Source organism: Dendropsophus ebraccatus, chromosome 7 (assembly GCF_027789765.1).
Source record: "Dendropsophus ebraccatus isolate aDenEbr1 chromosome 7, aDenEbr1.pat, whole genome shotgun sequence".
Classification (NCBI taxonomy): domain Eukaryota; kingdom Metazoa; phylum Chordata; class Amphibia; order Anura; family Hylidae; genus Dendropsophus; species Dendropsophus ebraccatus.
Window position 1 is genome coordinate 63,350,995 of NC_091460.1, and position 12,867 is coordinate 63,363,861.

Genomic DNA, 12,867 nt, shown 5'->3' on the forward strand with positions numbered 1-12,867 from the left:
ATTGTGTGCTGCTTATGTTCCTCAAATACTGTTACAATAACATGGGTCAGCTTTCACAAGCAGCGCATCATTGTCATTCCCAGAGTACACCAACAATGTGAGCGTCTAGACACATTAAGGTGTCATAGTACCAGGCAAGCTGATATATGAAGAACTTCAAAGTGGCTGGACGTATGCACCATATCTAACTAACCTAACCCACATATTTTTCTAGCTGGGATGATAGTTACAAAACCCTTGCATTACCTCATTCCCTAATATGTATCAGTGGTCAAACTCACGGCCCTTCAGCTCTTGCAAAACTACATTTCCCATCATGCCTGGACAGCCAACACTTTAGCTGTTCAGACATGATGGGAATTGTAGTTTAGAAACAGCTGGAGGGCCACCGTTTGACACCTGTGATTGGATTCTGCATTGTATTCTCTAGTAAAACATTGGGCGCTATGTAAATGATCTTTCTAGAATCTCGTTGACTTATAAGTAACAGTAAGATGTTGGGTGGGCCAGCCTACAACTAACAGTAAGATGTTTGGGTGGGCTTACCATCCAGTAACTGATACGACATGGGGTTTCTACAATTGTGGCAATTACTGTCTGATTAAAGCTACTCGCTACACCAGCAAAGCATACTCAAATTAGGAAAATACTGGAGCTAGTCACTAGTAGAAAGCTATATAATTTATTTTGTTATGTGATATATAGTTAGTAACATAGAATGTACAGAAAGCTTTCTCTTGCACCAGTAAAAAGAGTCCCTTTGTGGCAGGGCACTTACCTTCATATAACTGTGCATACTGAGGGAAGCCTGCTGCCCGCAACCAATCACATGCTTCCTTTGCCTCTATTTCTGTAAGAGAATAAAACACAGACATCCCACTGTTAGTGATTTGCAGAGTAACAAGTTCCTCTGTACACCTCCAATCCTCTCTATAGAAACAGTATTACCATGTAAATTTACTACAAGCAGTACGTAGCTTTGCCCATTGTCATTCATGACAGCTCCTCTTTTTTAAAAGTGAGGATTACTTTCTTTGACTTCCTCCTGATTGTTAGTGAAATCACATTTAAAATATGTGTCTCTTAGCGATGAATGTTATTCGAGCACCGGTAATTTGGTTGGTCAACAAATACTTAAAAGCTTTATGAATTGAGAATTTAGAGCTTTTTTCGAGAACATGGTTGTCAGCTGGTATTGATTAAAACAACTTCTGTAATTACTTTACTTTTAAAAGCTTTATTTGAAACAATCCTGAAAACCTCATAATATCCTAAGGCTTAGCATTGTAAGTGACCAGTCAAAGCCTTGATCCCTGTTTAACAACATGGCTCATGCTCATTAGCTTACAATAACACAATTATTAAGGGGGTATTCTAGCGTTGGAACATTTAAAAAAACAACAAAGTATACTCACCTGCCCTGTTTCCCTGTAGCTGCCATTCTAATGGCTCATGGTCCCCACTGCTCTCTGCTGCTACCTTGCAGAACATGCCTGCTGGTGGTGACCTGTGTTTTGCCAGTGACTGGCTGAGCGGCATTTCCTGCAGGGTTGACACATCAGTGGAAGATGCAGTGAGCAGTGGGGATCGGGAACTGTCAGAAAGGCAGTTGACAGGCATCGGGCAGGTAAGTATGGTTGATTTCTTAGCTTCCCATGGGTAAAAACTTCCACAGCCTTGCAATTATCCCCTATCCTATGGATAAGCTGATAAGTAATTTAGCTACAATGCTAAATCAGAGATGCATTAATTTTCAGAATTACTGTGGTTCCAATAAGTCATACTCCCACAACGTGACAGCTAATCTTCGCAATATGCCTTTACTTTATGATATAATTTAAAATTAGCTGTCTTATTGTTCTACATTGTATCAATACATTGTCATCTACACATAGTATTGAAAAGTTTATCCAACTAGTGTTATTCAGCCCTCCAAATAGAAAAAATGCTGGAATTAAGAATTCCAAGAGGTTCCATGACATTCCTTAAAAATGTAATAAATGACCATACAGCATTTACTAAACATCTACTTAACATAGGATTACAGTTTTACTACCTCCACTTATGTTTTTGCATTGTTTCCTGTTGATATCTATAGGAGTTATTAATCCTAGCCACTATAAATGGGCAGCGTGAGTGGTCGAGCTGGCTTCAATAGTCTACTGTGTTTTCTCAGTCCCTATAAAATACAGTGATACAGTCTCTATCTGTAGATGTGTGTTAGGGCTAATGATTGTGAACAGCATTGTGTCGCCTCCTCAAAGTAGCAGGGCGGCATACAGACCAAGAAGAAAAGACCAAGGCCCCGTGGAAAAAGCAGATCCCCTAGTACTGTGCAAAGAGCACTCTGTTAAGTGAAATGAACACTGACTCTTTTAGATTTTGCTTAATCAAGCAAACAGGTGGTGAGCAATCGAATTCTCCCTGTTTATCCAGCCCTGACTACATTCAGCCTTCTTGATGTGCCCGAACAAAAAGACTTCATTAGACACAACTGACTAGATAATTTTACCACCTACGTGGTTTTGATACTATTGCTACTCAACATTTACTTCTGACACTTCATCAATTTCTACGAAATCATGTTGGGGTCATTCAGAGAACCTTTAACACTTGACCCTGTAATTTTAACACTTGGAAAATTTAATAATGGGCAGGTCAAGGCCAGCAAACCTATCCATAGGCTCCTTCAAAAGCTCCAACCAGGAGTCTGTCACTCTTAACCCTCTAGGTCTAATTAGCCGAATGGCTTTGGAGAGTGTAGAAAGTGTTGTCGAACAATTCTCATAATCCCTGTGTTGGGGTCTCTGTAGTTGTAATGATTTACACATTGATCAAGGAGAGCGGAGGAGGGGGTCTGACTGACAGACAAGTATTTACAGAACTGGACTTCTGTTGTTTACTTCTGCCTTAGGTCAGAAAACACATGGAAAGTAGCACGTAGAACTTCTGTATGGGTCCAGCTATTGACAACTGACCTATTCTAATAACTAACGCATCTGAAAGGAGTGGGCTCTGGAATTTAATTCAGACAATTTGCAGCATTACATGAAAAGAGCCCTTGAAAAGAAAAAAGGCAGGACAGCGGCATGTACAGAAAAGAGCTGGTGGATTCCTGCCAACATTTACAAGAGATGAGTTGATACAGGAGAAAGGCTCTTTGATTACAACATCCTAACAAATAGGAAATGGCTCACACGTTGTCACCAGCTCATATCGGGCAACTCAAGCGTGAAGCCAGCATAAAATATCTTATAATGAAAGAAAGAAAACAGATTGCATTCACATAAAAGGAAACTAACAGGACACACAGCTCACAAATTCAAATTCCGTAATACAGCGATGAACTTAGTAAAAGGATAATCATGTTAGGGGACGGCAGGGTTACTATTACACAACCCTCTCCATCCAGATGAGGACATGACCAATATATTCGATACAAAAAATGCTATAGATGACAAAAAGCAAAACATGAGCCAATAGGCAGCTGAATAACGCACTCGGCTATCTTCTTCAATCTCATAGACTTTGAATGTTGTGGCTTATTTCACCACCAGGCCATTCAAACAGGACTAAATTCTATGGTTTGGTGAGGATCCCAGTGATTGGACCCCCACCAATCAGATCCATGATGTATCCTGTGAATAGGTGATAAGTTCTTATGTTGGCAATACCACTTTAAGGCTGGGGAAGTTGTTTAACATGTTTGTGCTGAAAAGAATGACATTTTCACCACTTATTTGAAATACAAATATATTGGGTGTGAAGCAGACTGAGAGTATTCACTGGCTTGTATGGATGAAATAGTAAGAACAATGGGGGAGATTTATTAAACATGGTGTAAAGTGAAACTGGCTCAGTTGCCCCTAGCAACCAATCAGATTCCATATTTAATTCCTCACAGACTCTTTGGAAAATGAAAAGTGGAATCTGATTGGTTGCTAGGGGCAACTAAGCCAGTTTCACTGTACACCATGTTTGATAAATCTCCCACTATGTGTTTAGCAAAGTACTTTAAAGCATTGCTATTATTTTAAAAAACTTTTGAAAGTTTGGATCGGTTGGGACTCCCACCAACTGCTGGAACAGGCTTGGAGAAGTGTTCACCATCATGTTTCTCTCCATAGCTCTCCTAGTTTTGATGCAGGAGACGGGCTCCTTAATCTAATATAGAATCAGCCAAGTGCTTCTCCAAGCTTGTTCTAGTAATCAGTGGGGGTCTGATTAGCCATGTGCCGACTGTTCAAAACTTTTTGCATTATGACAAAACTTCTGTAAAACAATTAGGATGCTTTAACATAGTGATCTATAATTGCCAAAAACTCTTAAAAAGGTCCCTAAACCTTAATCATTGGACATATTTTCCAATGTTCTTAGACATAAAGATGGGTATACACATAAAATTGTGATCGTCGAGAATGCGGGCGATTGTTTATTAGATCACACCGGCAACATGTTGTACTAAACTTGAAGATTTAGCACATACTTTGACTATAACTGGTTGACCATACGACACACATCTTGTTTCAGCTGATATCAGCCAAAAACCCAGAATCATAAATGATATTTTTGCAGACAGACATCCTTTGTTGGTCATTTGTGTAAAATTTGTTGTCGTCTGGAGTTGGAACTTGGCCTCAATGTTACATAGAAGCCAGGCCAGCAGGGATCAGCTGATTGGCCAGTCCGCCAGCTCCGTTTCTAAAAGGGGTTGTCATGGTGAGGGAACCACTTTAAAGCTGACCACACGGGGGCCAAAATTTCCAACCGTTGAGTCACTCTGGCTGAGAATCGCACCATAAATAGACAGACATAGAATACTCTTGGCAATCAGAGGGAAGTCTTCTTGCCATGATGCAAACCTTGTCTTTTGTCAGGGAAAAGAAGGGATTAGACCTCTGCTCCTTTGGTGACAAAGAGGAGGAAAACTAAAGACAGGAAGGAATCTCAGTAGCTGTGCGTGTCTATAGGTATCTCACCTGGTATGGCTATCTCGCATCTGTAAATAAAGAGGTGCACCGGCAGGGTCCTTAATTTTTTATTTTTTTTTTACATTCTAGCAATGAGTTTATGGCCAGTATAAAGATTACATCTGGAACTAGTACATTAAACCTAGAAGAAGTAGTTCTACAAAGACTCTGTATAAAGTCTGTATAAGAGCACATACACAGACACAGACTGGTTAGTCACTCAAATAGCGCCACTGGTTTTATAGTCTAATGTGTCTTTTGATAATTTCAGAACCCAGATAAGATCTTATTGTTTGCTAGGAATTCTGGAAGATGCAGCATATAGCATGCTCCAGGAAATCTCTCCTGTACTGCTGTATTGTAATACGCATGCAACAGGCGCAGGAGGGGGAAGGAAACAGGAAATTTTTATTGGAAGCAGCTTTATTTGTTAGATGGGTTCACAAAGCTAGGATTGCGCGTCTAAATGAAGTTTTGCAGATCTCCTTTGTGTACAGAGCTGGGAACTATTAAGCTATATTAACACACTTCCTGGGACTTTAGGACAACATCCTTCAGCCTACTCATAAATGATAAAGCTTTCCAAAGTGATTAGTTGATCAAATAAAGTTGCTGCTATTTTAATAGTAGGTTTTCACTAGTTCAAAATAAGAAATTAAAATAATATGAAAATACAAAGTTTCCCCATTGTCCCTTCAAAATTCTTAAAGTAGACAGCTCTGTAGCCCTTTATAGTAGGAGGGAGGATCTTGTACTTGGTTTGTGATATATAATGCAGTTGTACAGAAAAGTAGAGACTAAATACTATTTCTAATTCTAATTTCATGTGGATATTGAATAGATTGTCTTCAAAAATTAACTCATCACTAGATCTACTTGGGATCAGCTCTAATTTTTTGTTTGTATAGGACGAATAGAAAACAAAACACCCGGGAGCTAATATAATGCAGTATATTCAGCAACGTTTTCCACAATCAATAAGGATATAGGTCAGACTAACTGCTCCCAAGCAGGCACAACACTACTGAGCGTATGGATATAAAGAGTCCGGACATCTGTAACCCATCTTGATATGATGCCCACTTGTAGAACACCCAAGGACCAAGATAAACCAAAAGCACTACTCCAATAGTCTTGGTGCAGAAAAAAACAAATAGAATGGTACTGCTTCCAATTTAATCTCTACTCACTTGCAACTGACAATGAACAATGCGTTTCGGCGCTGAGCTAGCACTTTCCTCAGGCTGAAACGCGTTGCTCATTGTCAGTTGCATGTGAGTAAAGGTTAAATTGGAAGCGGTACCGACGTATTCATTTTTGTCCTGCGTCAAGGCTATTGGAGTAGTCCCTTTAGTTTTTCTTGGTCCTTGGATGTTCTCTAATTTGTTGTGAAACCTGGTGCTCGGTATCCTGCAGTGCCACTACCGGGGAAATGAAGTATTACACACTTACCATATATAAAGTGGCTTACCTATGTAATGGAAAAAAAAGTCCCTAGCGACATATCAACAAGCTTTTTTAAAGAGACAAGGACATAAAATGCCCTTATAATGTAGACAATTCATTCATCAAAACAAAATTAATATAAGGTCGTTGGGGCCATGGTGTTACTTTTAACATTTATAGCACAATATAAGTTTCTTTGTCCCCGAATGTAACTTGTAGAATCTTAGAAATTCCATGATTACTGTAAAAATGTAATATCCAACAATCGCATCTTTGCTTTGACCGAGTGTGTCAATGCAAACGCGTAATTCTTGAGATTTTTATTCTTTTTGCCATTTCAGAGTGATTATCCATGGCACAAAAAATGTTCCAGTCATCACAAAGCTCTTTTCATGGTTTTACTGGGCACGCCAAATGAATAAGAATTAGATGATTTTCATGAATAGCCGGATTTTTATTACATTAGTGAGAACTTTTATTTACTTTTCATTAATGATAATTAAATCAAGCAATATGAAAAACTAAATGCTATAAGATGTATCTATTAAAAACTGGTTGAGTTACTGAGGGTTAATAATAAGACTCAAACAGATGGCCCTGCAACCTAGAGTTCAGACATCCTCCTGGTCATCCTGGCTCCTTGGAACAGCAGGGGAAGATTTGCTTATCAGCACTCCTGGCTCTTTCGGGATGCTTGCCTTGCCAGATGTATGTGCAGCTCCACTTCTGTTTACTATCAGCCTATCTCACCAGATGTTCTCACCATAAAGCATGGCCAATTCTCAACTGTAAAGACATACTTTTGCTGCCTTTATTCTATAAGTATTTTTTCTTTTCATTTTTAGGAGACGTAAAGTAAAGTAAACATACAATAGCACCAAAAATTTATTTCGCCATACATAATACCCAAAGATAAAGGAGACAGAATCATATCATAGGCTATCTTTTATATTTCCTACACTAATACTTGGTTTTCAACTCTTCATGACCCTGCTAAAAAAGCAACCTCGGCTCCAGATATACAATTCTGCTTATACAAGGGCAGTATTGCTGATAATTTTATCCGACATGCTGGAAAAGCCAGTGTTTTCTTCTGCCATTTCCTCTCCATTTCCTTCTACCCCTTTGTACTTGAGCTTACTTATGATGAGATTAGAGAATGTAATAAAGGAGCTATTGTAAGTCGTCGAGAGTCAGATGTACAGAGCCAGCTTCTAGGAGAGGAAGGCGCACTCTAATAACACGATCCCTAGAAGGAGATGGCATGCCGGCCCTTTCACAGAAACGTGATGACAGCTGAAGAATTACTTCATTTGCATCACTGACTGCAGCTTTGTACCCAAGGTTGACATTCTTAAAAGCTACACAGGCATTTAGAGCTTTCTAGCAAGACTGTACGTGTACAGTTCAAAGTATACACAGAGTAGTACTACATACCGACAAATGTTAGGAAGCTCGCATACTACTGCAAGACAGCAAACATATAAGACTTCCATGGCTTGTCTCTAGTGACCAATTGTGCAGGAGCAGCAGGACATTCTATCCCAGCAAAAAATATATTTATTTACAAAATTATAGGTATATATACTGATGCAAGCTACAAAAGTCGCATGAAGGCCAATCACCGTTTGCATTTACTTTATACCAATTTAAAACTTTGAAGGTATTGTTGTGCCCTGTAAACCCCCAATAAACAATAAAACCATTCAAGTCTAAAGCTGACCATACACATTGTTGGCCAAACCTGCCTACTTCAGCAGGACCCGCTGACTATCTAATGTGTAGGGAAGAGGGAGAATCTGGAATTTACCTACCCAATCCTCATCTTCTTAGTCAGGTAAACTAGTCGCCAGAGAAGGCTGGCAGCAGTTTATCCTCCCTCTCATCAATGAAAACAAATGCACTGTTGTTGGAACCGAGAGTAATGGCAGTTGGCTAATGTGTATGGCCTTCTTAAAGATGTCCATGCGCCTTCAATATTTGTGTTGTAATCTTCCTATATACAGGAATGTTTGGCCCAACCCAGTGTTCATGTTTTCTCAAAAGAGATAGGTGGAATAGGCCACTGCCAGACAGTTCTGGTTCCAACAAAAGGGTCAACTCAGTTGAAAATATGGCAACCCTTCTTTCCTATAACATCATCTGCTGGGGGAGAGTTAAGAGGTCCCCAAAGACAGTCGCCAGGTTTGGACAACTTTTTACTTATACTTTGTACAGGTAAAACATTCCATGACATATTATAGGAGGACTCAGGACATTGTTTAATAATCTGCTTAAGGGTCTTTAATTTCAAGTTCTCTATACTAATGGCCATATACCTTCGATAACTGACAGCCTAACAATCATTTGGCCGTCAGTTAAATGTCTCACCTGCTGCCTGTCCTCTCCACACACAGGAGCATTTAGCATGGCTGAGCACCTTTGTGTTGTCTATAGGGAGGGGACAGGTAATTTTTTTTTAAAAAAGGGGTCGGATGTGTATTTCAATCATGGCCAACCCCTATCACCACTGATATCATTTCGGTGGTGGTTCAGAATGGCCCTATACTTTCTAGACTAACGTGAGCGGTGGGTTCGTCTGACAATAGTCTAAAGTGTATAGAGTACTTAAGAAGAGTTGGTAGAACAATGGGGAGAATTAAGGTTGTGGCTTTGTATATTTGATGCAGTGATGGAAATGTGTATAGTTTTTTTGAATAGCACTCTCTTAGCTTCTTGAATGCAAATCTTTGCAGCCACCGCGTCATTCTATACTGAATCCTTTTAATTGCATCACACAATGATACATTTAGAATCTTTTGTCTTTTTCTCTTTTTTTTTATTTTTTATAAAAAAAATGCGTTGTCCAATTTATAACTGTATTTTATATTCCTACACAGCCTTATCTTTGGTACTTTTCTAGTGCTATTCCAAAAAAAGACCTTCTGAGGTCAACTTTAGGACTTGGTCAACCAAATAGATGGGGGTTATAAACTGAATGTGATCTTTGACCACTGCAGGGACCACAAATTTTATTTAAATATTTAAAACTGATTTTTTCCAAGTTTCATGATAAGCTCAAGTGACGACTACTTTGAGTACAATGTGTATTTGCTTCTAGTGCGCTTCACAGGATGCTAGTGGCTATATCTACATTTGCTAATAGGCTTTTAGCCCTGTGATAAGATTAGCTAATTATTCCCAACTGTTTAGTATCATACAAATGTTCACAGGAAACAATAAAGAACTTTCAATCTTTATCTTTTATCTAGTAAGAAAGCAAAGCATATTACTCCTATCTGATATTAGTAAAGTGCAGCATAAAGTCATCATAATATATACTAACAAGGATTCCCGGCACTTCATCACAGCTATAACTTGTAAAAGTGCGTTTATTTACAAGAGATGGTGCACACATACAATCAGGCCTGATTGTATGTGTGCACCATGTCTTGTAAATAAACGCACTTTTGCAAGTTAAAGCTGTGGTGAAGTGCCGGGAATCCTTGTTGATATATTACGATTGCATTCACGGGCACCATGTGACGGAGTGCCGACATTGTAGCTGCATATCATAATATATACTAACACACACCACATTGGTGGATTGACGCAAGCGTTTATTTACCAAGAACAATTTCACAGGTTTTTACATGATGATATTAACTGGAAATAAACAAACAAACAGAATGTGCAACAATCAATAGCTGGTGTTATCAACTGCATATTGGTGGAAGCAGGAAGCCATTCTAGGATAACATAGATATCAGTTTTTTTCAATAAGTGTCATAGAGTAGAAAGATAAATAAACAGAGCCATTCATTCACTAATTCATCCACATGGCTGGGCCTCTGCCCCCTCTTCCCCCCAATCACAGTGCCGGTCTCCGCTGGAGGGGAGAAACTGCATAGACTGAGAGGAGCCAGGTGTTTGGGCATACGTGATTCCTGCTGGTGTTGTGTTCTGCCTCTAGTGTTGAACCATCTTTCACTTACGTGCTTGTAGATTAAAGACTAGTCTGAGATGAGTGACATCATTACTGGTTTAGTTTAATAGTGGCCAGACAAGAAGACCTCCAATTGAAATGAACAAACAACTCAAAAAACAAAATTAAGGTCAGCAAAAAACAAACAAAATTAGGGTCAGCAAAAAAACTTCTATGACTACTAGCTCCTAGGATTTGCTTAGCCCTGAAATACTCTTTTACTATAGTTATGGCCGTTACTATGATCCTGTGTTCATAAAAGGTAGAATATGATTTGGACTGTAAAATAAGGTCTTGTATAGGCAGAGGTTGAGTCTGTGCAAATAATCTAAAATCTAATTTCTAAGAATTTTTAATGTTCTAACACTCTACAAAAAGTTGATCATAGGTATGGATGAGACATGGATTTGTAAAAGTCTCTATCCAGCATTAGGGTAGCTTCACACACACCGTATCGCAGCGGATTTTCTGCTGCGGATCTGCAGCGGATCCACAGCAGATGAGATCTAAATAACTGAACAAAGCATCAAATCTGCACCATCAAATCTGCTGCGGATCTGCTGCAGGTCCTGTACGTGTGAACGCACCCTTAAATGAGTATTCGAACCCTTGTGTAAAGAAATACACTAATAAGCTACAAGTTGTGACTGTGCTTTATAGAATTTTTTTTTGTGGGTGGTTGCAGAAGTCAGGATTGTTTCGTCTGCCATGTTCTGCTTACTCAAACAGTCTTGAGGAAATCTCATGGCCTTAAAATTCTTCCATATTCGTCAACCTTGTGGTCAAACATAATAAACAATAAGAAAGACAATCCTGACATCCTGTGCACCACACACGTGGTTATTTACACTACACCCCAGCTCTCTGTCAGTGTTTAAGAACAAGTAAGAACTATGGTAGAGAACAAGTAAGAACTATGTTAGGAATGGTTGAGACAAGATGATTTCGGTGAGGTAAAATATGTACACAAGTTACATCCGACATGTGCCGGTGTATTTAGCTACATACAATGTTCTAGAAAGATTAGAAAAAAAAATTGTAAAAGTAGTAAAAAATATATCATCATGTCAATTGTTAGGGATATGATCAGTGTGCCTGAGCTGCAACATGACCATTGACGTTAGAGTTTAACCAGAACAATTTGAGAAAAATCTTGTTTATTGACTATATGTATTAAGGTATCAATAATTGTTAAAAGGCAGTTACCTCTCGGGCCTCCTCACATACATGAATGTTCAGCATGGACAAATGTTCATGTGTTCTTTATGGGGAGAGATCAGCCACCCCCAGACAGCTCTGGCACCGACTTATTGTTCCAAGAACAAAAGGGTTGGGTGCCAAAAGTCTAGCCACTGGTGGTGGTGGGTTTGGTTGACTTTAGTATAAGGCGTCTGGGCACCTTTTGACTCATGTTTGCTGGAATAGCTTTTATCACTGAGGTTTATTGCCCATTTAATATGTATGGGTTCCTTTAGACTCTAACCAATTACAGAGCCCAACAGTGGGTTACCTCCTTCTCCCCATATACATGCATGGTCCACCAAGGTAAGGGTGCATGTGTATGTGGGAACATTAGAGCTATCAGAAGACCAGCAGATGATCCCTGGCTAAATGTCAAGGGAGAAAGAGACATTGGCCAGATTTTGACCTAGCTATTCCTTTTGCTTTTCTGCTCCCACCAAAGAAATAACATGCCCTTTTGGTCAACCTGTTGGGCCATTTCTGGTGGATCCAGAGGAGATAGCTGTTGTATACGGCTAGCTTAAAATAACTTTGGTTACATGCTGACAGCTCATTTGTCTCATGTGACCTCACACACACTGGAGAAAGACAGCGAACAAGACTGGGCAATGCCCTCATGGCACAAACCTACAAGCTTCTGCCTTTACCATTCATTTACAGACCAAAACCTAGACCCATTCTCAAATGACCAACACCTAGACTCATTCTCAAATGACCAACAATGTGAGATGATTACAAATAACATCCCAAAGTTGGAATGCCTCAACACTTACGGACAGTGAGAAATCTCCCAGCCCTCCGACACCCCTGTCAGCGACATTGGTGTTACAGTGTGAATCCAATTCAGACTTTTCAGCTAGACAAAGTAGAAGGAAAATAATGGCAAGACTTTGCACCAGTCAGTGTCCCGCATCCATCATCTGTGTCTGGCCTTAGCAGTTGTAATTTACACTAAATAACAAAATAATACAGAGAGACGCTGGTCTAACAAAAGCAGAGTCAAGGCTGTGGATAAATAGCAGTGCTGTTCCTGTAAAGGCCTCATTGATTCCTGTTGCTGATAATCTGAATGCAAAATATTTCCAGGAAAGAGGAATGCTAATCCAGGTGGCCTATCAGGTACTTACTGAGCTGCCAGCCCTAAGGTGGACTCACGCTAGGTAGCTATTGACTAAACACTGACTCCTCCATGAAAGTGCATGCTCAGATGCTTAGGAGGAGAGGGGAATAAACCACTGCTAGACC

At 39.6% G+C, this 12,867-nt stretch overlaps 1 protein-coding gene across 4 annotated transcripts in view; it reads right to left on the reverse strand.

Annotated features, from left to right (window-relative positions):
• DLC1 (DLC1 Rho GTPase activating protein) overlaps positions 1 to 12,867 on the reverse strand; it is a 290,446-nt gene that overhangs the window by 24,718 nt on the left and 252,861 nt on the right. For all 4 annotated transcript variants that reach the window (XM_069977657.1, XM_069977656.1, XM_069977658.1 and 1 more), the window contains one exon: positions 779 to 850. In XM_069977657.1, coding sequence (XP_069833758.1) covers positions 779 to 850 — 72 coding nt within the window. The remainder of the gene's footprint in view (positions 1 to 778; positions 851 to 12,867) is intronic.